This window comes from Schistocerca piceifrons, chromosome X (genome assembly GCF_021461385.2).
Source record: "Schistocerca piceifrons isolate TAMUIC-IGC-003096 chromosome X, iqSchPice1.1, whole genome shotgun sequence".
Classification (NCBI taxonomy): Eukaryota; Metazoa; Arthropoda; class Insecta; order Orthoptera; family Acrididae; genus Schistocerca; species Schistocerca piceifrons.
In genome coordinates, this window is record NC_060149.1 from 205,956,997 (window position 1) to 205,982,961 (window position 25,965).

A 25,965-nucleotide genomic window follows, 5' to 3' on the forward strand; every position below is an offset into this window, starting at 1 on the left:
AGATGGCGTTAGTATAACGTAGCGAGAGAGGTCAGGGTTGTACAAGAGGCAGTTATAAGCGCGGAAACCGTGGGACAATAATGTCTTACTTCACAAAATTGTTTACAGACTTCCAGGTCATGTCAGCAGCTAAAATTCTGCATACAGACTTCTTGCAATGTTAACTCACAGTGGTAAAATAAGCAACACAGGTTTCGACATGACAAGTCTGACCATTCCCTTGTTAGAACTACTCAGACCTTACTAACCTAAGGACATCACACACATCGATACCCGAGGCAGGATTCGAACCTGCGACCGTAGCAGTAGCGCGGTTCCGGACTGAAGCGCATAGAGCCGCTCGGTCACAGCGGCCGGCCAATGTCATCGAAGAAACTGGTTGAAACGGATATATGTTTAATGACAGCAGCAATTCCTGTCGACTATCTCTGACAAGATGACAATCGTCTGCGATCCGTGTGCGTTTATATATTTTTACGTAGGCTTCTTATGCCTGTTTACATGGCCACGAGTGGTGCACATAATTCTTTTTAGACCCGTTAGACAGTCCACGATGAGACATCAACAAATCTGCCAACGTCTTTGACGGTATGGTCTCGGGCACATCCAAATACAATAGCTCCTGTCTGCTACGCCCCCATGTCGATACTGTGCTGACTGCATACCTTAAAATTTTGTCCGGTCGGCCTATTCCACGGAATAAATAAATAAATAAAAATCACTCTGGAATTTTTAAGGAAATACGTGACACACACGAATATTCCAATTAAATTTTTTGCGACTATACGTAGACTATCCCTTCATCGAATTTCATTGTCTGAATAAACAAGTGATAATGTGTTGCTGTCCACGATCAATTGAGTGTCCACAGCCACATTAAAAGACTAGCCATACCCTGATAGAAAGCGAGCGCTGTGAGAAGCCGATTTATGACTGTTTTGACACTCATTTGTTCCACATCACGACTCTAACCTAAATTTCCTGGTTTTTTCGAGATTAATTGCTTTAACAGTCAGGACATCAGAGTGAAGCCCCGAGTCTTATTTAAACTTTCATTTTCACTCATGTTTCAACGTATGATTTCTGCGTTCTGCAACCGGAAGTTGTCGTAAAGGGTAATTAGGAATAGCACCACTGTCTGTGATTTATGAGAGACTACCGCCCCTGCGAAGAACCGGGTTTGAGAAGACAGATGCAGCTAGTAGAAACGAGTATACCAATCAGGGCGTTGATTTGCAGACTCTAACAATAGAGTGCAGCACAGATCAATGCTTCTCCAGTCGCTTTACGAGATTATCGAGAATTTGACTATTTTCTAGAGAGTGTCCAGTGAGATAAATTCCCATCTCAACCACCAAATAACGCTACCGTGCAGACCCTGAGGACAACATCAGACAAACGAGCGTTCACATAGTCGTTAAAGCGGACAGCGGATCCGAGCCGTGTGGGCTGTCACTGGTACGTGTTCTGCACGGTCGTTCCTGAACCACTATCAAGGGAATGGTCAAATTCGACATGCCTAAGCATACCAAAATCTTAGCTGCTGAGGCACACGGCGATTATTTAAAAAAGGTTTTAAAGTTATTCAGTTTTGTCCAACTATAAACCACTCATAACTGTGGTTTGTATAGCCCTTCCAGTCTAGCGCGAGATCCGGCGAATAGGCAGGGAGAATCGTATCGAGAGAACGTGGCACCGCATAGCAGCGCCTAGTCCGAAGTGCACACACGCGAATTTTAAGCACTTAACCCATACCAAAAATGTCTCCAGTTGTTAATTTTTTAATAATTCGCAGTTCATATAATCAGTTGAACTGTTGCAGATAGGCCGGCCGGGTGGCCGAGCGGTTCTAGGCGGTAAGGTCTGGAACTGCGAGACCGCTACGGTCTCAGGTTCGAATCCTGCCTCGGACATGGATGTTTGTGATGTCTTTAGGTTAGTTAGGTTTAAGTAGTTCTAAGTTCTATGGGTCTGATGACCTCAGAAGTTAAGTCCCATAGTGCTCAGAGCCATTTGAACCATTTGTTGCAGATACAACTGTTACACAAGTTACTTGTTTGTTTATTCCCCGTAGTCACAAAAATGCGAAGTGTGTATTTGATGACAAAGACAAATGTTTTCCTTACACAAGTCACGCCTGATAAAAGTTAATGGATTCAGGCAGCTCACAGTAATCACAAGTTTTATTTAGACATAATTAGGATGGAGTAAGGAATGGCCATGGCCGTTGTTCTGTATACGAGGCGTACTTAATCAAATTCGTAAAACGTGATGATGCAAACTTGACAATGCACCAATAACAGAAGTTTAACAATATTGTTACACTGATAAACCTGAAATGACATGCTATCCGACAATTTTCTGAAAAACTGCTTTACACTGTCGAAAAATTTCTACATTGAGGGGCCGAATCAAACCATTAGTTCCGGCTGGAATCCGAATTACATGAACAGTCTTTTCGTCGTCGTCGTCGTAAACAATGATGAGTCTTTATGCCTAGATCAGGGTCAAACAAAAGCGATGAATTATTTTCTGCAACTGTTAAGACGTTTCGGATGTAGTGTTGAAAATCTCTCTCCCATTTTTTTCAGATTTTGCTACGTCGATTACAAGATTTTTGCAACCACACTGTTCTGTTTTTAATATGTTGGCCCTAACTTGCCTTGATGTGCTTTAAGACAGACAAAGCTTCGAAAACAGTAATCCGCTGACAATCACTGGCAACGTTGTCTACAAATGTGTCTTAGCATACATAGACTGAACAAGCGACTCTGAAACGAAAGTGGGTTTTGCACGCAGTTCTTGCAGGAACCATGACTGACTGGCTATATACACAGAATTTTAGGGGATAACGAAAAGCTACTAATTTGTCTACACTACTAAATGTAAGGATGTAGAGGATTATCTCACTAGGGGTAAGATAGATACTGCCTACAGGAAAATTAAAGAGACCTTTGGAGAAAAGAGAACCACTTGTATGAATAACAAGAGCTCAGATGGAAACCCAGTTCTAGGCAAAGAAGGGAAAGCAGAAAGGTGGAAGGAGTATATAGAGGGCCTATACAAGGGCAATGTACTTGAGGACAATATTATGGAATTGGAAGAGGATGTATATGAAATAGGAGATACGATACTGCGTGAAGAGTTTGACAGAGCACTGAAAGACCTGAGTCGAAACAAGGCCCCGGGAGTAGACAACATTCCATTAGAGCTACTGGTGAGCAAGATGTATGAGACAGGCGAAATACCCTCAGACTTCAAGAAGAATATAATAATTTCAATCCCAAAGAAAGCAGGTGCTGACAGACGTGAAAATTACCGAACAATCAGTTTAATAAGTCACAGCTGCAAAATACTAACGCGTATTCTCTACAGACGAATGGAAAAACTGGTAGAAGCTGACCTCGGGGAAGATCAGTTTGGATTCCGTAGAAATATTGGAACATGTGAGGCAATACTGACCCTACGACTTATCTTAGAAGCTAGATTAAGGAAAGGCAAACCTACGTTTCTAGAATTTGTAGACTTACAGAAAGCTTTTGACGATGTTGACTGGAATACTCTTTTAAATTCTTAAATTCTGAAGGTGGCAGGGGTAAAATACAGGAAGAGAAAGGCTATTTACAATTTGTACAGAAACCAGATGGCAGTTATAAGAGCCGAGGGACACGAAAGGGAAGCAGTGGTTGGGAAGGGAGTGAGACAGGGTTGTAGCCTATCCCCGATGATATTCAATCTGTATATTGAGCAAGCAATGAAGGAAACAAAAGGAAAGTTCGGAGTAGGTATTAAAATCCATGGAGAAGAAATAAAAACTTTGAGGTTCGCCGATGACATTGTAATTCTGTCAGAGACAGCAAAGCACTTGAAAGAGCAGTTGAACGGAATGGACAGTGTCATGAAAGGAGGGAATAAGATGAACAACAACAAAAGCAAAACGAGGAAAATTGAATGTAGTCGAATTAAGTCGGGTGATGCTGAGGGAATTAGATTAGGAAATGACACACTTAAAGTAATAAAGGAATTTTGCTATTTGGGGAGCAAAATAACTGATGATGGTCGAAGAAGAGGATATATAATGTAGACTGGCAATGGCAAGGAAAGCGTTTCTGAAGAAGAGAAATTTGTTATCAAGTATTGATTTAAGTGTCAGGAAGTCGTTTCTGAAAGTATTTGTATGGGGCGTAGCCATGTATGGAAGTGAAACATGGACGATAACTAGCATGGACAAGAAGAGAATAGAAGCTTTCGAAATGTGGTGCTACAGAAGAATGCTGAAGATTAGATGGGTAGATCATATAACTAATGAGGAGGTATTGAATAGGATTGGGGAGGAGAGAAGTTTGTGGCACAACTTGACCAGAAGAAGGGATCGGTTGGTAGGACATGTTCTGAGGCATCAAGGGATCACCAATTTAGTATTGGAGGGCAGCGTGGAGGGTAAAAATCGTAGAGGGAGACCAAGAGACGAATACACTAAACAGATTCAGAAGGATGTAGGTTGCAGTAGGTACTGGGAGATGATGAAGCTTGCACAGGATAGAGTAGCATGGAAAGCTGCTTCATACCAGTCTCAGGACTGAAGACCACAACAACAACAACAACAACAACAACAACAACAACTGCCAATTAATGACTTGTTCTCCATGTGTTTACCTGAAGTAATCTTTGTACTTCTGCGAATTGCTTTTCCGTATGGTTTTCTGGATCCGTTTAACCAAGTCGAAAACGCCTGGAAATCACTAATGTTCGTCTCATTTGAAATTCAGAGGGCCTAGTCTCAGATTTCACTCGGTAACGGTGCAGCGACTCTCCCGAACAGCTCCAAATCTTTCGAATAATTTTTCTTTCACACTTCTGCGACTAAGTTATGCCCAAATTTTGTACTTCCTATAAATATTTATTCCATGCACACAATTCATATTCAGATTTTACGAAACGACACTGGATTTGCAGACAGCGTAACGTTAAGCGTTTTCTCCCTCCTTAGTTACCCAAAAAATTTACAGCTTTTAACACGGAAAGCTATTACCGTATATGTATTCTTCGGGCTGAGTGTTTTTGTTCTGGACTTTTATTAGCGTAACAATCTTCGTCCGATGCACAATTCACAGAATGGTCCTTATTTCCTATATCTTCGAATGTTACATCACGAAATGTCAACATCATTCGAATTAATGTACAAGAAATTAACTAATAAATAACACTTCTGTAGGTCAGTGCTGAGTGGGATATCTATTATCGTACATTATTCTAAAAATGCAAACGACGTAGCCGTGTGGAATGGCCGAACGGTCTAGGGCGCAATGTCACGGACTGCGCGGCCCCTCCCGCCGGAGGTTCGAATCCTCCCTCGGGCATTTTGTTCAAATGGCTCTGAGCACTATGGGACTCAACTGCTGAGGTCATTAGTACCCTAGAACTTAGAACTAGTTAAACCTAACTAACCTAAGGACATCACAAACATCCATGCCCGAGGCAGGATTCGAACCTGCAACCGTAGCGGTCTTGCGGTTCCAGACTGCAGCGCCTTTAACCGCACGGCCACTTCGGCCGGCACGTCGGGCATTTTGTGTGTGTGTGTGTGTGTGTGTGTGTGTGTGTGTGTGTGTGTGTGTTTCCTTAGCGTAAGTTAGTTCAAGTAGTGTGTAGGACTAGGGACCGATGACCTCAGCAGTTCGGTCCCTTAGAAATTCACACACATTTGAACATTTTTCTAAACGACGCAACAGCCGCGATATTCCGAAATAAAATAAAGGTGTGAACAATGTGATTTAAGTCAGTAACTTTATGAATGTCGTTTTTCTACGTTTTTCCACCCGAAACCAAGAGACTCAAATTAAGCAAGCACCCCAGTTGTGACACTTTTCGACAACAAGAGTGATTACTCCGAATCTAATAAAAAAATTAGGTTCGTGAGTCAGTTGTGTAATTAATGAGTTTACTCGTTAGTAAGTAGTATGTTTGGTTAGTTGGTAAGCTAGTCAGATGATTTGTTTGATAATTAAAAATTGTATGGCCTCATGACCACGAAACAAAACTGTACGAATCTGCGGAAAAAATTAATATTTGCGTCAACATTTGTATAACTAATTCCTCTCTCTCAAACCCCACCCTATGGGGAGCGAGGGAGAGTTTTAGTTTTAGCGAATTTACACCCTGTATAACCAGGCATTCTATATACAGCATTTTTATAATGTTCATAATAATGAGACACAAATTTTTTAAGGAGACTTACATTTAATATGGGATGCGACACTTTGAATTAACTACAACATACATAGTGAAAAGCAATATGTTTGCAGCAGAAAAAGCAGCGTTTATATTAGTTCATGGAAAGTAGAACAACAAAGGCAAATTATTATGGGTAGATTTTAACTGAGGACAATGGACTTCAGAGAAGAGTGTGAGGAGTGTGTGTGTGGGGGGTGGGGGGGGGGAGAGGAGAGGGGGAGGGCACACGCACAGTCTGGTCGCAACCATCCATACTGGGTGTATGAGGCACTGACATGGTCAACTAGACTAATGTTGCACATATAACGGACACAATTTATAGCTCGTGCTGGCTGTAAAGAGCTTTCACTCCTCGTGCCGTGTCTGATGACATTGCAATAACGGAGGTTCGGCAGATCGCGTTTACGTATCACAGTGTACAAATCTAACTTTAGAAGGACAGTCTTGTTGCACGTGAGGACATTATTTTCTGCTCAGTTGAGGTGCTCAATCAAGGCGACCTTTAACTCAAATTCATCAAAGTTTCCTGAAAAGGTAACGTATTTGGATACCGAAGTGCAAAATAGAAGGAACCTTTTCACCGAACTGAGAATTAATGAAGGTTTGATGCTATATTGATGGTCCTTGTCACTTCCAGGACGAAAATTTTACTCTGCAGCGGAGTATCCGCCGGGACGAAACTTGGTGGGAGATTAAAACTCCGTTTCGCGGGCAAATTAAAAGAATTTCCTAATGATGACTCCTCCTACTCCATAGATGAATTCTTAGGTATAATGTAATAACTGAAAAATACATATATATTAATTATTTCGTGTGAAGAAAACTTGTTACAGTGACACGTTCATCATTACGAAATGTCGTATTCATGATCTATGGAACAAGGATGTATGTATGTATGTATGTATGTAACGACCAAGCTACCCGAGCGAAGCTCCCCTTCCGCCAGTTCGTCCTCTCCTACCTTCCAGACTTCTCAGAAGCTCTCCTCCGAAACTTTTAGAACCATCACGCCTTTCCTCCAGGAGAGCTTCTGTGAAGTTTGGAAGGTAGGAAAGGAAGTACTGGCGGAATTAGAGCTGGGAGGATAGGTGGTGAATCGTGCTCGGGTAGCTCAGTCGGTAGAACACTTGTCCACGAAAGGTAAAGGTACCGCGTTCGAGTCTCGGCCCGGCACACAGTTTTAATCTGCCTAGAAGTTACTTGTCGCTTCTTCGTATTTAATTTCTAATTCAATGTCTGGTGCCTATCCGACGATTGAAGAAAGATCGACGTTCATCTGGCTGTTCATTCCACATCTACGTTTGTCTACATGATAACGCGCCAAGTGGTACCCTATTACCCCCCCCCCCCTCCTCCCTTAGCACGTGGGGAAAATTAACACCTAAAGTTTACCGTGCCAGTTCAGATTTAATTTCGTAGGGGTCATTTCTCCCTACGTAGGTGGCACCACTTGGTATTCGGAGGAGAATGTTGGTGATTGAAATTTCGTGAAAAGGTGTCGCCGCAACGAAAAACGCCTTTGTTTTAATGACAGCCCAGCTTGTCACATCCGGGACACATGCTCTCCTACTTCTTTGAAATAAAATGCGTGCTGTCCTATTTTGAACTTTTTCTATAACCTCCATGACTAGCATTTTTCACAGTATGCCGATATCTTCACTACGTCATTTTATAATTCGTTTTATCTTCTAATAACTTTACTTGATTTAAGCGACAGTTTCATATGAAAACTGTCTAAGATGGCTGCTCAGATACTCTACATATGTTGTTCAGGAGACTAACAGCAGAATGCCTATAATGCTTCCTTGGGGGAGCTCAGATATAATTTTCCTTTCAATTAATTACTTCTCATCGCCTTCTACGAAATGTGATGTTTGTGACAGGAATTTGTGAATCCAGTGACAACTACTGACACGATACTCCGAGGCACGCAATCTGATTAGAATCCGCTCGAGAGGAATGCTGTCAAAAGCCTCCTGAAAGTATAGAAATATGAGATAAACCAGATTCCCTGGTGCCCATGTTTACTATACTTTTTGCTCTGAATGTTCGTTCCTGTCGTATTCCTGAATACTGGCCACTGCCCCCGAGATACCCTGTATTACTTCTATTTCCTTTCTTGTGTGTTGGTGTGATCTGTATAACTTTCCATTCTGAAGATACAGATCTTTCGTCAAGCGAGTGGTTGTACGTTTGCTAAATTGGTGTTATTTCACCAGCTTACTTTGAAAGAAAGGAAACTGGTACACAAAGTAACCAGAATGATTTCCTTCGTGAAGTGGCTCGACTTTCAAATTTCGTATCGACTTAATACGAGAACATAAGGAATTCGAAGCTTTCCCGAACTCGCTATTAGGTTCAGCCAAGACTGTGTTAGGATAAAGCAGCTGTTCTGCAGGCCAGATAATCTCTGACAGCAGCGGATCGGCCTCGCAGAAGCCGGTCAAGGCGACGACCAGACCTCGTCACAGAGGTGTCCGCCGCCGGCCTCATTCTCGATAACCGCACATTACTTTACAACACCTTTCGAATAAACCGACCCACACCCAGCTTTCATCTGTTACACACTTAGATCTATACTCCCTCAAGTCGCTGTACAGTGTATGGCCGAGGACACACGGTATCAACATTACAGACATTCTTTACCATTCCATTAGCGTACTGAGCGAGGGAGAAATGACCGGTCCTTATTCTCGTGAGATGAAGGTCTGTGGCAAAGGCTTCTTCCAGTCCACATTCTCGAAAGTTACCTAACACGGTTTCGCGAGAACTCACGTAAAGATAGCAACTTACTATACGTGCCCGTAAGATTCCTAAGTTCAGAGTAATGTAATGAATACAGGTACACAGCAAGGAAATGATGTGTAGGCGTATAAAAAGTATTCTTTTCACCTTCGCGTTTTCTAAAAGGTTTGCGATCTTTCTTATTAATGTAACAGAAGTATGTCCTGTAATATTCGATGTTATCCAGGATAAGCGGAAGCAATGGTGCGCACGGGGCGAACATTCGGATCTGCTGTTTTTACTTGTAGTGCGGCAGCTCTGCATCTTCAGTTGGGAGCTTTAATGGTGGAAGAAATGGCTCTGAGCACTATGGGACTTAACTTCTAAGGTCGTCAGTCCCCTAGAACTTAGAACTACTTAAACCTAGCTAACCTAAGGACATCACAAACATCCATGCCCGAGGCAGGATTCGAACCTTCGACCGTAGCGGTTGCGGGGTTCCAGACTGTAGCGCCTAGAACCGCTCGGCCACTCTGGCCGGCAGCGGTGGAAGAGTCAGCTCTGTTGTGTTAGAGGTTTCCACTCTGAAGCTTTCGAGGTATTTGACGAATTAGTTTTTTGGAACTAAGGACCGAAGTATTTACCATGTAATCGATGGCTGTCTGTGCGTTATAACAAAATCCCGAAGAAATACCAATACCTCGTATGTAAGTACATAACCTAACTCACGCTTTAAGCTTAGTTGACAGCATAACAAGTTGCTATATACGGCAACTGCTAGCCAAAGTTTAGAAATCAGCGCCACAAGTGAAGATCCATGTCCGCATGCGTACCTTTGGGCCCGAAAGGTTTGGCTTCTCTTTCTTCGGTTTAAAAACTGTAGGCGTAGGTTTATTTAACATACTTAACGGATCGTAATTTTTACTTCACTATTTCACATCGAACGGATTCTGTATTAACCAGATTAGTTCAACCTTCATCTTACACGAACTACGAGAGAAAACTTCCTCCACGTGCCGTTGTTTGCTAAAACGATACAGGGGGCTAAGAAGCTAATAAACAATGTATCTTCCATTAGAAAAAATGCAGCTAAAAGGCTTGGACGTAATGTCTCCGCAACATATAAATATTTTCTGAGCCCGAGGAAACTGAATTCGCGGAGCCCTGTATCTATGTGGATTCTATGTTCTAAGGTCTTACGTTTAAACACTTCCGACGTTTAGCATATTAATTAGGCGAAGTTAACTATACAAACCACCCGTTTAATATAGAAACCCAAGTGGCAGGGAAGACTGGGTTCGCTCATTAATCGCTCGTCATAATTTAAGCTGGAGGTAACTGGAGAAAATCTGTATCTGAAGTACATGGGGTTCAATGAAGTACAAATGGAACCTTTTTTTTTAGCAACTTTGCAATGTAAATAGGTTGTAGAATAATAACCGCTACCACTCACAGTAAGTGATTCTATTTAACACACGAACGGTTTCGACCTTTAGGCCTCTTCAGGTGGTTTATGTTCATGAACATGTTTCCAAATTCCGTATTTAAATCAAAAACCAATACTGTGATGATTACATGGACACAAATTTTTTGAAACATGTGGGAGTGGATAAGCGACACGTGTTGTGAAATATTACAGTACTTACATGTAGCTGAGGTATCCCTATCGTTTTCGTATTACATTTATCACGTTCTTTTACAAAAAATATTTCGTTTTTTACATGTTAGCTGTATATTAGTGACCATACGAATTGTTGGTGCTTCCATATTATGTCTTTGATACAGTAGTGGCACTTAAGATGTAACTAACTTCAGAATAACACGAGCTCACAACATAGAGGGTGCTTACATTGGAAAACAGATTATCGTCAAACAGCTTAGATCAAAGAAATACAGAGATGCTAGATACGTAACAGACATTACAAATTATGTGAATGAAATTGTTACATTGTGAAACCCCACACTGTCATTTATAAAATACAGAATAGTTGCTGGAAAATTATGCAAGTTTAAATTTGTCTTTTTTCCTCCAAAGCATTGCTGCTTTTGAAGGTGAAATGAGTTGAAGTTTTTGGTTTTTGAAGTATTTCAGTAAAGATGTGTAGAAATTAACTTGTTCATTGAGAATTACGTGAAGTGATTTGGAGCCATGGATATAAATTTCGAGCTCTTGAAGAAGACTGATTTTCTTTCGTTTGTTGACTGCGTGTAGTATCTGCAGGTTGTCTTTAATGGCTGTAGCTAAGTGGTAATTGTCTTTCGGAAGTGTTCCGAAAGTGGATCTACCAAAATTATTTAGCTGGAAGGCATCCATGTGTTCCCAGTATCTTATTGTGAAACTTCTTTCTGTCTGGTTTATGTAGAATTGTGAGCAATTGTCACATGAAAGCTTATAGATACCTGATTTGCTGAGACACTTATTTATCTTGTTGCAATGAATGGTGTGCTGACGTAGCTTTTTGTTAGTGCTGGAAGATACCTGAATATCACTGTTACGAAAAAGGTTAGCTACCTGCTACGAAATTTTTCCTATAGAAGGGATACGAGCATATATGAGTTTGTGTTCTTGAGAATTTGATGTAGGTGGTGTGCATTGTTTCTTTTTGAGTTTGTTGTGAAGTTTATCAGTTATATTCGGGTTGTAATCATTCTTGTGCGCAATTCCTTTGCTAATGTCGATTTCTTTGTTCTTTAAGACGACTGAGTGGGGCTTTGTGTATACTATTAAGTGAAAATCTGAAGAACGCTCTTGTGTGTTGCACTTGTGACAGGAGGAGTTTCTTATGACAATATCTCTCGTGGGGGATTTTTGGTAAATTTAAAAGGAATGTTTGTTGTTTATATTATAAAATGTAAGCTCAAGAAAATTGCTTCCTGTATCAATTTTATGTTCTACAGTGAAGTTAATGTTGTTGTGCATACTACTGGAAGGTTTTCAATCTCTTCAGTTGTACCATCATGCAGGATAATCGTCATCAACATAATTATGTGACATGATTAGGCCGAACAGTTCAACGAGTTCATGTATCTCAGCCTTGGATAACTGTGCGTTTAATAGGTTGTTTTCAATTATCTCGTTTCTGTCACAAATAATTGGTGTAACAGTTTACTACGTCCACTGTGGCATATCTGGCACTGTCTAGTGCTGGTACATCTTTGATATCTTCAGTAGGATCACAGAGATTCTCAATTGAGAAGTTCTTTTCATGAATATAAAAATTGCTGATTACTACTTTTAGCTTCCTACCACTAAAATATGCAGGTATTCTTGAGCTAACTCTGGAACACACAGGAGAACTAGACTTATGAATCTTTCGTTGTGAATGTACCTTTGGTGCTGACAGGTTCATAAGAAAGCACTTTACGTCATCAGAGTTAGAAAACACGAAATCAGAAGATTTCAGTGATTTCCTTACCATGGGCTTGAAATTGGAGTGTGAGGTCACTCTGAATTTGATTTTATGAAAAATGTACATGAAATACAAAGATATTGTGGATACATTCATATACATACAGAACAATGGCTGACTTACCTTTGTCACGTTTCACAACCATAGCTTTGTTTTCAAAGTTTTCTATTAATTTTCCACCTCATCGATTCTAGACTGAAGACAAAACAGGAAAACAGACTGTACTGGGAACACTGTATAGAAATGTGACAAGAAAAGGCCAAACAACAATTGTACAATGTGTTCCCTTGTATTAAAATGTTTTGTTTTTAAATTAATAGTAAGTTACTTTCATGTATCGATGTCTTGTACGAGCACGGTGATTTAGACAATCGTGATGGTAGTGATTTTGATACAATAAAACACCACAGAAGTTAATAATGGCAGTACCTGTCAAATACTCTAATTCTCCTTTGGTCCGTTACAATAACTTCTTTTGTTATGGGGCAAAATTCCACACAAATAGGATGATTGCCTCAGGCCTCGAGTAAATTTCGTTATTTTTAACATATTGTTAAATATAACTTTACACGATTTCCTAACTTCAAACTTATTTGTATGACATATTAAAGTACGATCCTAGGTATATTGGATACAATTTTCACTGTCTTGTAACCAGAAAAGCCCAAGTGAAAAATTGAAAAGTGTAAAGAATGTGCTTCTGCGCTGCCTACCCTAGACGCAAGTGCGCTGTCTCTCAGAAGTTAATTAGTTCGAATTCTTCGACATGCCAAGAAACATGGACCAAAGAATTGCGAGACTGCTTTCTGTATCACTGCCAGATTCAATCCCAGTTCAGTATAAATATGTGCACGTGTTTCGAAGTAAGAATGACTTTACGATTCTTTAAAAAAGTGAGAATGATGAAACCATTTTTATCTGACGTGGAAGAATACAGTAAATTTGCATCGCACTTTTTATAAGCTGAAGTCCTTAGTGACTTGACGAGGAACTTCATATATACACTACAGACAGAACGACCCGACTAGAATATGGACAAGGGAGGATATGTGCGATTTAATGGGGATAACCTAAGAATTTTAAACGCTCGAGCCAGATACAGCGGACAGCTGCCGTTGCAGTTACAAATCGCGGGCGCTGCCTCGCGCAGTTGGTTGAAGAGCCTGCTGCCTCATCCTGTGTGACGTCTGATTCCGACCGCGGCCCCAACTGAAAAGTCACGAGACGCCGAATCACGCACGACGTATAACCTACAGAAATTCTGACTCACGCAGATAGCTGCATACCGTAAGAGACTAAGTGGGACAACGGCGTATCGTCACCTACACATTGCACGGTGGTTTGCCGAATAAAAAATTTAGGCCGGTTAGTGTCTCTATAGGTAGTCAAAGCTGCATAGTCTACTGTTGTAAGCCTTATCTTTGGACATTTCGAGTTATGCGAGCACACTGAGTGCCATGTCGACGCGTTTTTAGCAGTGTTGTCAATTACGCTCCAGCTGTCCGGGCCGAGGAATGTCTGCGTGTATGTCGTGCAGTTGGACGGCCGGAGTATGCAAGCACTGTGGCGTTACTGTTATGTGAAACTATGATTTTAACGTGGTTTCAATAGCGTAAAAGCGTGCGATTTATTTCAGGAAAGTGTACTCTAATAATTAATAGTAAACAGAAAGCCAGTTACTAGAAGAGCACTCTTACGATACTGCCTGGCCAATAGCGGCACGAAATATAGTTCGAAATTTATTCACAGAGTACTAATTTGGTACTAAAGATGGAACCTCGAGCAAGTACTGTGCGAAATATACGAGGCTAAGACTTCAATAATGGTCTACCAATAGTCTGTCATGGTGACTACAAAATCGACACGTAGGAAAGTGAAGTGTTGCTGAGTTGTTTGAATGAAACATTTTCAGAATATACCCACCCAAGTGTGTGAGTGTGTGTGTGTGTGTGTGTGTGTGTGTGTGTGTGTGTGTGTGTGTGTGTGTGGTCTTGTTGGACATTGCAAGTGCTGTACGGAAGCCCAGCTGTTTAAGGTTGAACAACAAGTACACTGTTACTGATTTTCGTTTTTCGGTCTAGTTTTTAACTTATTAGGCCAGCCGCGCGGCCTTATGCGGCTTCTCACGGTCCGCACGGCTCCCCCGGTCGGAGGTTCGAGTTCTCCCTCGGGCATTGGTGTTTGTATTTGTGTTGTCGGTAGCGTAAGTACGTTTAAGTTAAATTAAGTAGTGTGTAAGCTTAGGGACCGAAGACCTAAGCAGTTTGGTCCTCTTCAGATATTACCACAAATTTGCAAAATTTCTTAGGCCAGCTTAGGAAACGACGGACTAGGTTCTAACAGGAACACTAGTTTGTAAGTACTCACACATTACAAGCAAAGATACACTCCACTTGCATAGAGTGTTGTGCATCGAACTTTTATCAGTTACGTTGAAATTACGATTTACACACTGATCAATGTTGTCAAGTACAACAAATAAACTACGCAATATTAAAGGTTACACGGTTTCTAATGCTGAATTTTGTGAAGTCTTGACAATGAGAAACTGTTTAACTGAGCACTCTTGAGTTATATTGTGCGCCAAACACCGTAAAGCAAACTAGGCGATGGACAGTATTACACACACAAATCTAAAATACAGAATCTTACAGTATTACAGGTTATATGGTTGCGATACCATAGTTGTCATGTTTGTTGCAGAACATAAAATGTGCTTAGTTTAACAGTTTCTCAGTCTGTCAGGACCTCGCAAAATTTAGCGTTATAACCGTTTAACCTGTAATATTGTGTAGTTCAATAATTTATCGTACTTAACATTGTCCACTATGTAAATTGTGATTTCAACGTTAAGAAACAAGTCTTATGCCCAACACTCCATGCGAGGAGTGTATCTTTGCTTATAATGTGTGGTTACCTAACAAATAGTGTCCTTTTCAGAAGCTAGTCAGTTGTTTCCTGGAGAGGGCCTAATATGTTGAAAACTGGTTTGAAATAAACATAAATCAATACAACAAAAAATCGTAATAGTTATTAAACTTTAAATATGGAACTGTTCTAACGCGAAGTAACGAAAGAAGCACAAATAAATCATGTTTGTTGGCCCAGCCATTTTCATTGGAGTTAATGAAAGAAAATTGTTTTTTCCAACAGGTATGCAATATGCATACATAACTGCGAACTATTTGAACCAATCACCACAGTCCTCTTCCATTTCGTTGTCCTTTCCGTAGTACTTTCCACTCACAAAGAACTGGGACAAAATGACAGTCACTATAAGGTAGACATTCAAAACCTGGGACTGCGGAAGCAAATCTTACGTCAACGCAGCAGAATGTGGGTGAGCGTTATCGTGAAGACGCACAACCCGCGCCGCAGTTCGTGAAGGGTCTGCATTTGTGGCCCCTTCTCACCAGTAAGCAAAGTACTTTATAAAATTGTCGTACCGAGTGAGAGAAGTCAAGTCACTGCAGCTGCCATTTGACGTTTTGTTACATTCTTCGGTCAAAAGTCGAGAAACCCACCTGGATCACTACAACTTGATGAATTTCAGGAAAGCGCATACTTAGTCCGTCAGTAATCAAATGTCTGTCCTGCATAATTTTTTCTTCAATCCTCGATTTGAGTTGTCACAACTGAAGGTCGGACCGATCATTCTGTTAAGTATTCGTTCGTCCGCCATTAAACATGTTGCACAATCTTTTTAACTGAAGCTTCAGTCATCATATTTCCATAAACATTGGTTACCTGTAACTTCCTGGCAGATTAAAACGGTGTGTCGGACCGAGACTCGAACTCGGGACCTCCACCTTTCGCGGGCAAGTGCTCTAGTAACTTTTTTTTGTTGATTTCGTTTTTTTTCTATATTGTTCGTCCAATTTGTTCGGGGCGGACATCCGATTACACCCAATCAGGTTCTTCGTTGATCTATTCACTCTTTTTTGTTACAGAGGGTAGCTAGCGCTCTGACCGAACGGGCTGAGCTACCGTGCCGGCATCAACTGAGCTACCCAAGCACGACTCCCAGCCCGTTCTCTCAGCTTTACTTCCGCCAGTACCTCGTCTCCCACCTTGCAAACTTCCTGCAAGTTTGAGAAGCAAGAGAGCTTCTGTGAAGTTTGGAAGGTAGGAGACGAGGTACTGGCGGAAGTAAAGCTGAGAGAACGGGTTGTGAGTCGTGCTTGGGTAGCTCAGTTGGTAGAGCACTTGCCCGCGAAAGATAAAGGTCCCGAGTTCGACTCTCGGTCTGGCACGCAGTTTTAATTTGACAGGAACTTTCGAATCAGCGCAATATCCGCTGCAGAGTGAAAATTTCATTCTGGAAACATGGGTTATCTGTCTTCAAAATTTCTTTTGGGCGGATTTAACTTTGCATTTACAAACCGTACTGTACTAGGTACCTTACCCTTGGCGGGAAAGTTAATTTTGTCACACACTTCAAGTCTCGCACAGATATTATAACTGGACTTTCCTGATCGCTGTTAGTTTCGTTACACGTAGGCGGGTTAAGTGCACGGCTTTATTTTCGAGATTAGCCTGGTGCACAGTCCCACGCCCTATATGTAATACACCCTATCTGGGGTTTTGTCAAGAACAGTTTCCTATCTTACCAGCGGTGATAGGAAATCACTAACTACGACCATCTCCGAGCCGGAAGAGCGCTTACAGTGTAGCAGCATCAACTTCTTCGTAAAACAAAACTGCACTTTGCGCTGCTATATCGTCTGTTGCCTTTGCTCTAACAGGGTTCGTGTGCCAGTATTCTAGTTTTTGTCGGGCTACTTCCAAAAGTAAATTTCGTTCTCTGGCGCATTTGTTTCTCCACTGTGTTCATGCCCGCTGAACCACAGAGTGGGTGGGTTCAGCACCCAAGCGGAAAGGTGGTATCAGCAGCAAAGTAAGTAATCATTTACTGCGATGGTAACTGGATCTTTCCTTCGTAAGGAGTAATACAGACCAACAACATACCGATCGTTTTTGCAGGGGAATGTAAATTCGCCGTGTGAATAAATGACATTTAGTGTAAGAAGACTTCGCAGTTTTATGTGCTAGGCCTTGTCAACCCTCGCGAGAATCTTAATAGCTTTTCCCCCGAAAAACTATTCACATAGGTGGAATAAAATTTCTCTGAATTCAGAGCTCCGAGGTCTTGTTACGATAAACTGACGATTTATTTGGATCTCTCTAAATAAATTTTGCTAACCACATGCATCGTATATTGAAAAAAGAAAAAGCAGCAGATCATCAAAATCAATCTAAAATGATCCCATGTAAGATGTCAACATAAAATTCAACTTCTCATTTGAAAAACCAGGGCTAACTACAAATAGCCTTAAAAGCAAATTATCACACAAAGCAAAGAAGCGCTGTTTACATAGCGTTGTTTGATAACAACGGCCCTCAGGCCGGGCATGCTGATACCAGTTACGAAGATGAAATTTCGTCCACCGCAATCAATTCCGAAACGAGTTGTTCTTAATTTGTTGCATTCGTAATGGCTACATACTGTATGAATAACTATAACTGAGAAGTTTAACCAAACAAAATAATCCAAATTTCCCCGATCAACGGGTGTATGAGAAACAAGACACATTTAGACCCGGCCTTAAATAATCCGTTGAATGGATATACGCGGATGAAATACGCTGTTGGAAACTGTACCGCTAAGCACGTATGCTGATTTCAGGTCATCTTCTGAGGAAAAAAAAAAAAAAAAATCAGGGGTCTTTGCGAAAGGTGCAAATATCGCTCTAGAAATATAGGATGAAATTGTGCAGCGTGAAAAGCATTTTTTTTGTTTATCACCAACTTACTTGTACTGAATATTTTTTAATGTGAAAATGCTGTAATTACGTTATAAATACGTTTAGCAGTAGTTTTTAGAGAAGTTCATGAAAAGCTAAACTTACCTTGCGATTTTGAAGGATATAGCTGCATATCGTTAAAAAGTTGCTGAACTTTTTCTGAAGGAACATGGTTTGTCGAGCCAACGCGACCATACCAGACGCTGTACACTTCCCTGTAACAAGAAGAGAAAGCATTGGCACCAACAAAGCAAAGCTTTCTTCGCAATCACAAGGATCATGATGATATAGGTGCTACCATAGTGGTGGCGCAGAAAGGCCTTCCCCAAAGCACTTATAAAGGTACTGTGTCCAACACCGTATATCCGTATTTCTATTTTCTCGGCCGTTTCTTTCCTTTCAGGGTAATTAGCATTATACCTTTAACGCAGCAACCGACTGCGACGGTACCTAACGGTTACTACTGGTTTAGTTGCTATTCCAAACAGCGTACCATACGAGCAAACCAGTTGTGGCTTTACCTGTGGTTCTTCATACTTCAGATACTTTGGCTACTCACGACTCTGATTAAAGGGAATAGCTGGACGTAGTTATAGGGTCGAGCCGCGCCCGCCTGCTTTCAAGCCCCGCTACTAATTCGCTGCAAACAACAACCTGTAGCAGTGATTCTGCAGTCAAATAGTCTATCCATTGGCTAGAATTGTGAATTAATAAAATACACAGCAGTACAAAATAAAAGTTAGATGAATAATTTAATAAAAATGGTTCTATTCTAATGTCTGTAATTGATGTAGGCTACTGAGAATTATGCTGAATAACGTTTATTCGAGAAAGGACATTTCAAATAAACTGGAAGGGGTCCTACGATATTCGGTTATAATACAGAGAGAAAACACACTTATCAAATGCAGTAGTTACGTTGTGAGCGTTACGAGATTGGTAGCAAAACCGGCGAACTAAATTGTAATCGAAGATACTAGAAAACTAAGTCCATCTCGTAATCACAGTACACGAAATATTGACAAGCTCAAAACAGTTCAGAGTTCAAAATAATGATTTACAAATTCTCACACGTGATATAAAGAATAGTAATTCGTACTGTCTCTATACTCAGTTCCGTAACAGAAGTGGAGAAAGTTACGAGTCCTACAAAGGAGCACAGACTTCACGAAATGGGAAGTCATTTTAAAAGTTAGAATATTGTAGCGGTCGTTCACCACCCAGACTAAATCATCTACGAGACTGAATCACGCACGTCACCCCGCGCGGATGTGCCTTCGTAACGCAGACTACGGTATGATAAATGCAGCAACATTTCGACGTGGATGCCACCCGGTACTGGGGCAGAAGAGCGAGACGAAGACTGCGTGTTGGAGTTCCCGCGTAGGGAAAACAGTATTATAGCTTTTGCGATTTTGAGAGGAGAAAGCAAGAGGTCGCACTTCTGCCGCTCGTTTTTTCGGGAGAGAGGCTGACGGCTAATTTGAAGAGCTCGAAATCTCGGTAAAGTGTTGATCCAATAAGTTAGAAATTGCGATTGGGTCCACTGTGGTACTCTGCGCGACAGTTATCCCTGCGGTCAGGGAGAAACTAGACGGGCCCGATAAGCGTCTAATTAGACTCCGAACTACAGATGAGGGAGTGAAGGTGTTATGGGAGCTGGTAAATAAGTCCCAGCTTGCCTTCTTGCTATCGCGTATGATGCGATGGCATCGCCCATGTAACTGTTATAGTGGGTACAGTTCGCCAACGTAGGGTGGTGGCGGAAAACGTGAAGATCACGTCTCCGCTCGCGTACTGCGTCACGGCATGTCTCGTTCCAGAAAGGAACTGTGGGGCGCCGGGACAAAAGGGAGGTATGACGTATTGAGCGTTCCGCGGCTGTAAGAATAACTTCCGTTAACATGAATGACCCGATCGTCGATGCTAGGAAATTGACAGTCATCAGATGTTGCTAGAGAGGAGATGAGTGTCCAATCGGCTTGGGAAAACTTCCAGTGTCTTGGGCGCATAGATGGCAGTTGTGGCTGTAATCTAAGGACACATGGAAATTGGTCACTTGAGTGTGCATTAAGAGCGAACCATTCAAAGCGCCGAGCTAGCTGACCACCCCAAAGCGGGTGGTGGGCATTGAAGTCTCGAACCAGCAAATGGAGGAGGAGGGGGGGGGGGATTTTCACTCTGCAGCAGAGTGTGCGCTGATATGAAACTTCCTGGCAAATTAAAACTGTGTGCCGGACCGAGACTCGAACTCGGGACCTTCGCCTTTCGCGTGCAAATGCTCTACCCTCTCACGACCCGCCCTCACAGCTTCAATTCTGCCAGTACCTCGACTCCTACCTTTCAAACTTCACAGAAGCTCTTCTCCGAACCTTGCAGAACTAGTACTCCTGGAAGAAAGGATATTGCGGAGACATGGCTTAGCCACAGCCTGGGGGATGTTTCCAGAATGATATTTTCAATATGCAGCCGAGTGTGCTCTGATATTAAACTTTCTGGCAGATTAAAACCATGCCAGACCGTGAGTCGTGCTTGGGTAGCTCAGTGGTAAAGCTCTTGCCCGCGAAAGGCGAAGGTCCCGAGTTCTAGTTTCTGTCCGGCACACAATTTTAATTTGCCACGAAGTTTCAGATCAGCGCACATTCCGCTGCAGAGTGAAAATCTCGTAAGGACTTACTTTCTTATGTTCCACCGCTCTTATTTGGGGGAGCGGCTCTGTAAATCCCCGCGGTTTCCTTAAATCGCTTTACGCAAATGCTGGAGTGGTTCCTTTGGAAAGACAGTACGATTTCCTCCCCCATCGTAGCTTGTGCTTTGTTCCAAATGATTTCGTGGTCGACGAGACGTTACATCCTTACTTTCTTTTCTTTCCCGAGTAGTGGGTACAATGCTGTTCCCCTAACCGGCTTTGAAATGAGAAGTACACAGTTACTTTTAACTCTGACTCAACGGCACTCTTAATTTTTCCTTAGCTTCGTCGCCTTTAACGGCGATTTTAAATTCATTAAATTTCTCCCTCGCCAGAACGCACAAAAAGTTGTAGTACGGGTCTGTTGAAGTTACACGATTATGTGGAGTAATTTACGAGTCAGCAACGCTGTCCGGCGAAGTAGGAGCGTGGAACTTGTTTACACTGGTTACGGAAGTGGTTGACGCAGTTTCTAATTTGGACGGCGGAGTGGATTCGGAGGTAGCCGCCGGCCCAAGGCTGTGCGGACATCGTCACCGCTGCGTGGGAGGCACAGTCCTCTCTACTCGCTCTCCATGGCTATCACGTCTCTCACATTCATGTCTGTGCGCAAGGAATTAACCGAGTATTTTCCGAGATCACCGGACAAAAGTATTAGCTACAGTCTTAAAACCATAGCGTAAAACTGGTTCCAGGCGGTCACGTGATTTAAGTGGCAGCAGAGAAGTTCAGTGCATGGGATCAGCGCAGCAGAATGGGGCGCAATCGCAGAAGGGAGCTGTCGTGTTTAGCAACTTTCCCGAATCGTTGGCGTATAAACGAGAGCTGTCCGACATTTCTACAGGGAGAGAACAGTGGTCGTACAAACGTGCTAGTTGGCAGGGACGGAGGAGAAGGGCACCGACCGCTGCTGGCGGTAAATGCAGATCCATCTGAATCAGTTTCCGAGCGAAAACTGAGTGTAACTGCATGCAATGAACGTTTGGAGTCTGCTACCTCACCAAACACGTCATTGCTCACAGCGGAACAGAAAGCTGCTAGTATGTGGACACTAACTGCAGACGTGTAGTGTAACCCGACGAGTAGCGAGTTTGGGCCTTTATTTAATTTGTTGAGGATCTGCCATGCTAGGAGGCAGCTAACGATTAGGACTATACAGGTACCGGCAATGTACCATCTATCTAGTTCGTTCTGAGCTCGCGAGCAAAACAGTTTTTTTTTTTTTTACGTTAAATTACGACGACAGTGGAAAATAGTGAAACCGAGATCGTGCGACGTTGCTGAGATCGGATCTTTATACAGGATCTACTCAATTTGATTTCTGTTCGTGACAGGTAGGGAAAAGCAAGAGATCTGAACAGAAACTGAAGTGGAGCGAACTATAAAATCCAGAGGTAATATCGCTGGGAAGTTACATGCTCACAAATGTATTTACCGGTTTTCATTACAGATGGACATAGCGGATCGTATTAAATATCTCTGTATTCTACTTTCTTTAATTTTAGCAGAGTGAAGATTTACATTTCTAGGGAAACTTCGTCAGCAGTATTTATATGCAAGGATCAGCCGCAGAGCGTTCGAAGATTTGAGAGTACGTCTACGATTACGACCGAACGCATACAACAGGAGCTTTCATTTTCCTTAATTTTCACTTACTCGTCAAAACTGGCGAGTTTAAAATGCGAAGTTACGTTTGGAAGTAAGCTAAGACACTTACCACGTGCGAATAGCAGTTCAGGCAAGGAATGACTTTATCGCTGACATGACGCGTTTCGGAGTTTATCCATCAGATATACAAGAACGATCACTGCACATAAGATATGTTTCAAACCGTATGTGATGAACATTCTTCGCATGTCCAACGAAGTGATTGTGTGTGGGTTGACGTAAGGAACGGTAAAAAGTAGCCTTATGAACCACTATCCTACACAACATAGTTTGTTTAGCACAAAAAAGGTTTTGTAAACTAAATATTCGGTTCAGTGACGCCGATTTTCATTCCAAACGGTTCTTCTATGTGAGCGGATCATCTACGGAATTCTTTTGAACGACTCTCTCGACACTTACCGTTGTAGTTTTAATTACTCTTAAGAAGAAGAGAGAGAGAGAGAGAGAGAGAGAGAGAGAGAGAGAGAGAGAGAAGGGTAGGTTGATGTGTGTGAGACGTATTTTCCAAGTGATAGCTTTTGCTGAGTACGAATAGCACGAATGTTTTTGACGCCATATTTCGAGTAAGCTACTCTCACGTGTGCTGCTATCCAGTTTTCACCTTGTAAAAATGTATGGCGTGTCCCCTCGCTGGGCAGGCTGCGGGATCAAGCGTACCGCCTGCTCCTTGCCACACTGCCACAGAAGGACAGGTTCTGCGAATTACAATACAGTGGCCGTCGGTTCGTCTTTTTCTTGCTGTCGCGTCCTGTTCATCCAAGAATGCCGAGGTCGTCGATCCAGTAGTCCTCCTCCTCCTCCTCCTCCCCTCTCCTCACACACACACACACACACACACACACACACACACACACACACCTACCTGTACGGTATGTATGCACCATACTCAGATTAGTGGATTACTTATTTGCAACAGATTGGCAGCCACTCCATCGTCTTTATGTTCTTGCGACTGTATCATATGTAACCATCGAGACCAAATGTTTAGCAATAGCGATACAGTAGCTGGACTGAAAACGATAGCATTTAAGACTGGGTGTTCAGTCGTCGTGATTTCTGCTATGTCTGTCCTACGTGAGGACTCCTCATCAAACACACCTGTCAGCTGAGAGATGATAAGTGCTCAGTTGATAGAATGCCGAGTTGATTGCAACCACCTGCCCCTTCTCTGCCAAAGCAACAGAAACTATTCCCAACGTCAAGTTCTCAATTCACGCACGAAGGGAGATGGATTGTAGCCAAAAGTATTATGATCGGGATCTGAAAGGTATTTCTTACAAAATAATACCCAAGTCTATTGAATAACTTTCTTTATGAATCACCAACATACCACTTTACAACACTTATGTACTGAACAGAGAGAATAAGCTTGTACGAGTTTTTTACGTATTTTCCCGGAAGGCAGGTAACATTCAGGTACAGGCACATGTTTTCTATATCCACATTTTTAACTGTTTTTACATTCTCTTAAACGAGAAGAAAGCATCTCGTTTTGACGGTACGACGTTATTGGTAGTCTTACAGAATCTAGAGTCTTCTGGCATTTTCAGTTACAAGAAAAGTAGCAGCGAATGGCAAAATCTTTGAGACTTCACGGCAAATGGATCCGGGTATGATCTCTAATAATCAGCTCCATTACATGTTCTGGCTTACTTCAAGCTGATACTGAACAGCTAAGGAACAAGTGAAACAGTCTTAATCCTTTCCAGCCCAGACTGTGAAAAACTTTACTAAAGAATTTAATATTTGGGGAGAACGTTAGTAGTGGGTCACTGCCAGTACTGGGCAGAGTAGTGCTGACATCGAGATCAGTGATTTCTTGCCTGTTGTGTCATATTACATCTGACAGTTGCACTCTTACTGTTTCGCTGGCATCAGCTTCGGCACTCTCATATCTCCGACGTCATTCTGGGAAACACATCCACCCACGTGCACAGCACATACACCTCACAACCCTGTGCAACAGCCGGCAGTGTCTAGTTTCTAACTTTTAAGTGTGTTGTCATACGAGTTTCAGCATGTAGCACCCCCTGTCCCAAGCGCCTCCTGCTCGGCAACGAATAGGGTCCAATTTCTATTTTCTGTGTGTGCCGTCATATGTTGTCCAGCACGAAACACCCCCTCCCCTCCCCTCCCTCGTGCCTGCCCCCTGCACCCTCCCTGTAAAGCATTGCCTGTACACATTACTAGCATAGTTCCTGCGTTTGCACTTTCGTGGGAGAGACTTAACATCCAGACATTTATGTGCCTCCAGCGCCCCTCTGTTTCACTAAAATCGATGCCCAGTCATGTTGCCGTAACAGGAGACTTGCTCTGGCGTGGAGACAGTGCTGCACGGTTACCGCTATCCGGCGCCATTCACTGCTCAGCCCGAATATTCTTGCTTTGAAATCCACTTGCGTGCCTGGTACTGTAACCTACACCTGACCCCATCACCACACTGGCGGCTACTGACAACGCTCCACGGTGGCTTCCACACAGCTTCTTTTTACTTTTGCTGAAGACAATTTTTTGTCCAAAGACTGGGTAGCCCCACTGCACTGCCCCCTCCGGTAATCCTACCACTTAACCTGCAAATGAATGTATAGATGTGAAAATTTGCTACTGACCCTAAATAATGAAAGTGAGAGGTCATCCACCCGAGTGCTAAAAGGAATCCGTTAAACTTCGGTTACACGATCAATCAACCATGTCGAAAGGCCATAAAATTCAACTAGATACCTAGGAATTACAATTACAAACAACTTAAATTGGAATAGAAAATGTCGTGCGGAAGAGGAACCAAAGACTGCGTTTTACAGAGGAACACTTAGAAGATGCAACAGACCTACTAAAGATACTGGCTATGCTACGCTTGTCCGTCCTCTTTTGGAGTACCACTGCACGGTGTGGGATCTTTACCAGATAGGATTAAAGGAATATTTCGAGGAAGTTCGAAGAAGAGCAGCAAGTTTTGTACTATCGAGAAATTGAGGGGGGGGGGGGCCGCAGTCACTGACATGAAACAGGATTTTGGGTTGACATCATTAAAACAAAGGCGTTTTTCGTTGCAGCAAAACCTACTGACGGAATTTCAATCACCAACTTTCTTCTCCGAATGCGAAAATATGTTGTTGACGCCCATCTACATAGGGAGAAACGATCATCATCAATAAAATAAGGGAAGTCAGAGCTTGCACGGAAAGATATAGGTGTTCGTTTCTTCCGCATACTGTTCGAGACATGATCCAGCGAAAAGCAGCGCGATTCGTCATGGGGACATTTAGTCAGCGCGAGAGCGTTACGGAGATGCTGAACAAGCTCCAGTGGCGGACACTTCAAGAAAGGCGTTACGCAATACGGAGAGGTTTATTATCGAAATTACGAGAGAGCACATTCCGGAAAGAGATGGGCAACATATTACTACCGCCCACATATATCTCGCGTAATGATCACA

General features: G+C 42.4%; 1 protein-coding gene across 3 annotated transcripts in view; it reads right to left on the minus strand.

Moving 5' to 3' along the window:
* LOC124721150 overlaps positions 1-25,965 on the minus strand; it is a 524,040-nt gene that overhangs the window by 271,634 nt on the left and 226,441 nt on the right. For all 3 annotated transcript variants that reach the window (XM_047245970.1, XM_047245968.1, XM_047245969.1), the window contains exon 2: positions 18,278-18,387. In XM_047245970.1, coding sequence (XP_047101926.1) covers positions 18,278-18,387 — 110 coding nt within the window. The remainder of the gene's footprint in view (positions 1-18,277; positions 18,388-25,965) is intronic.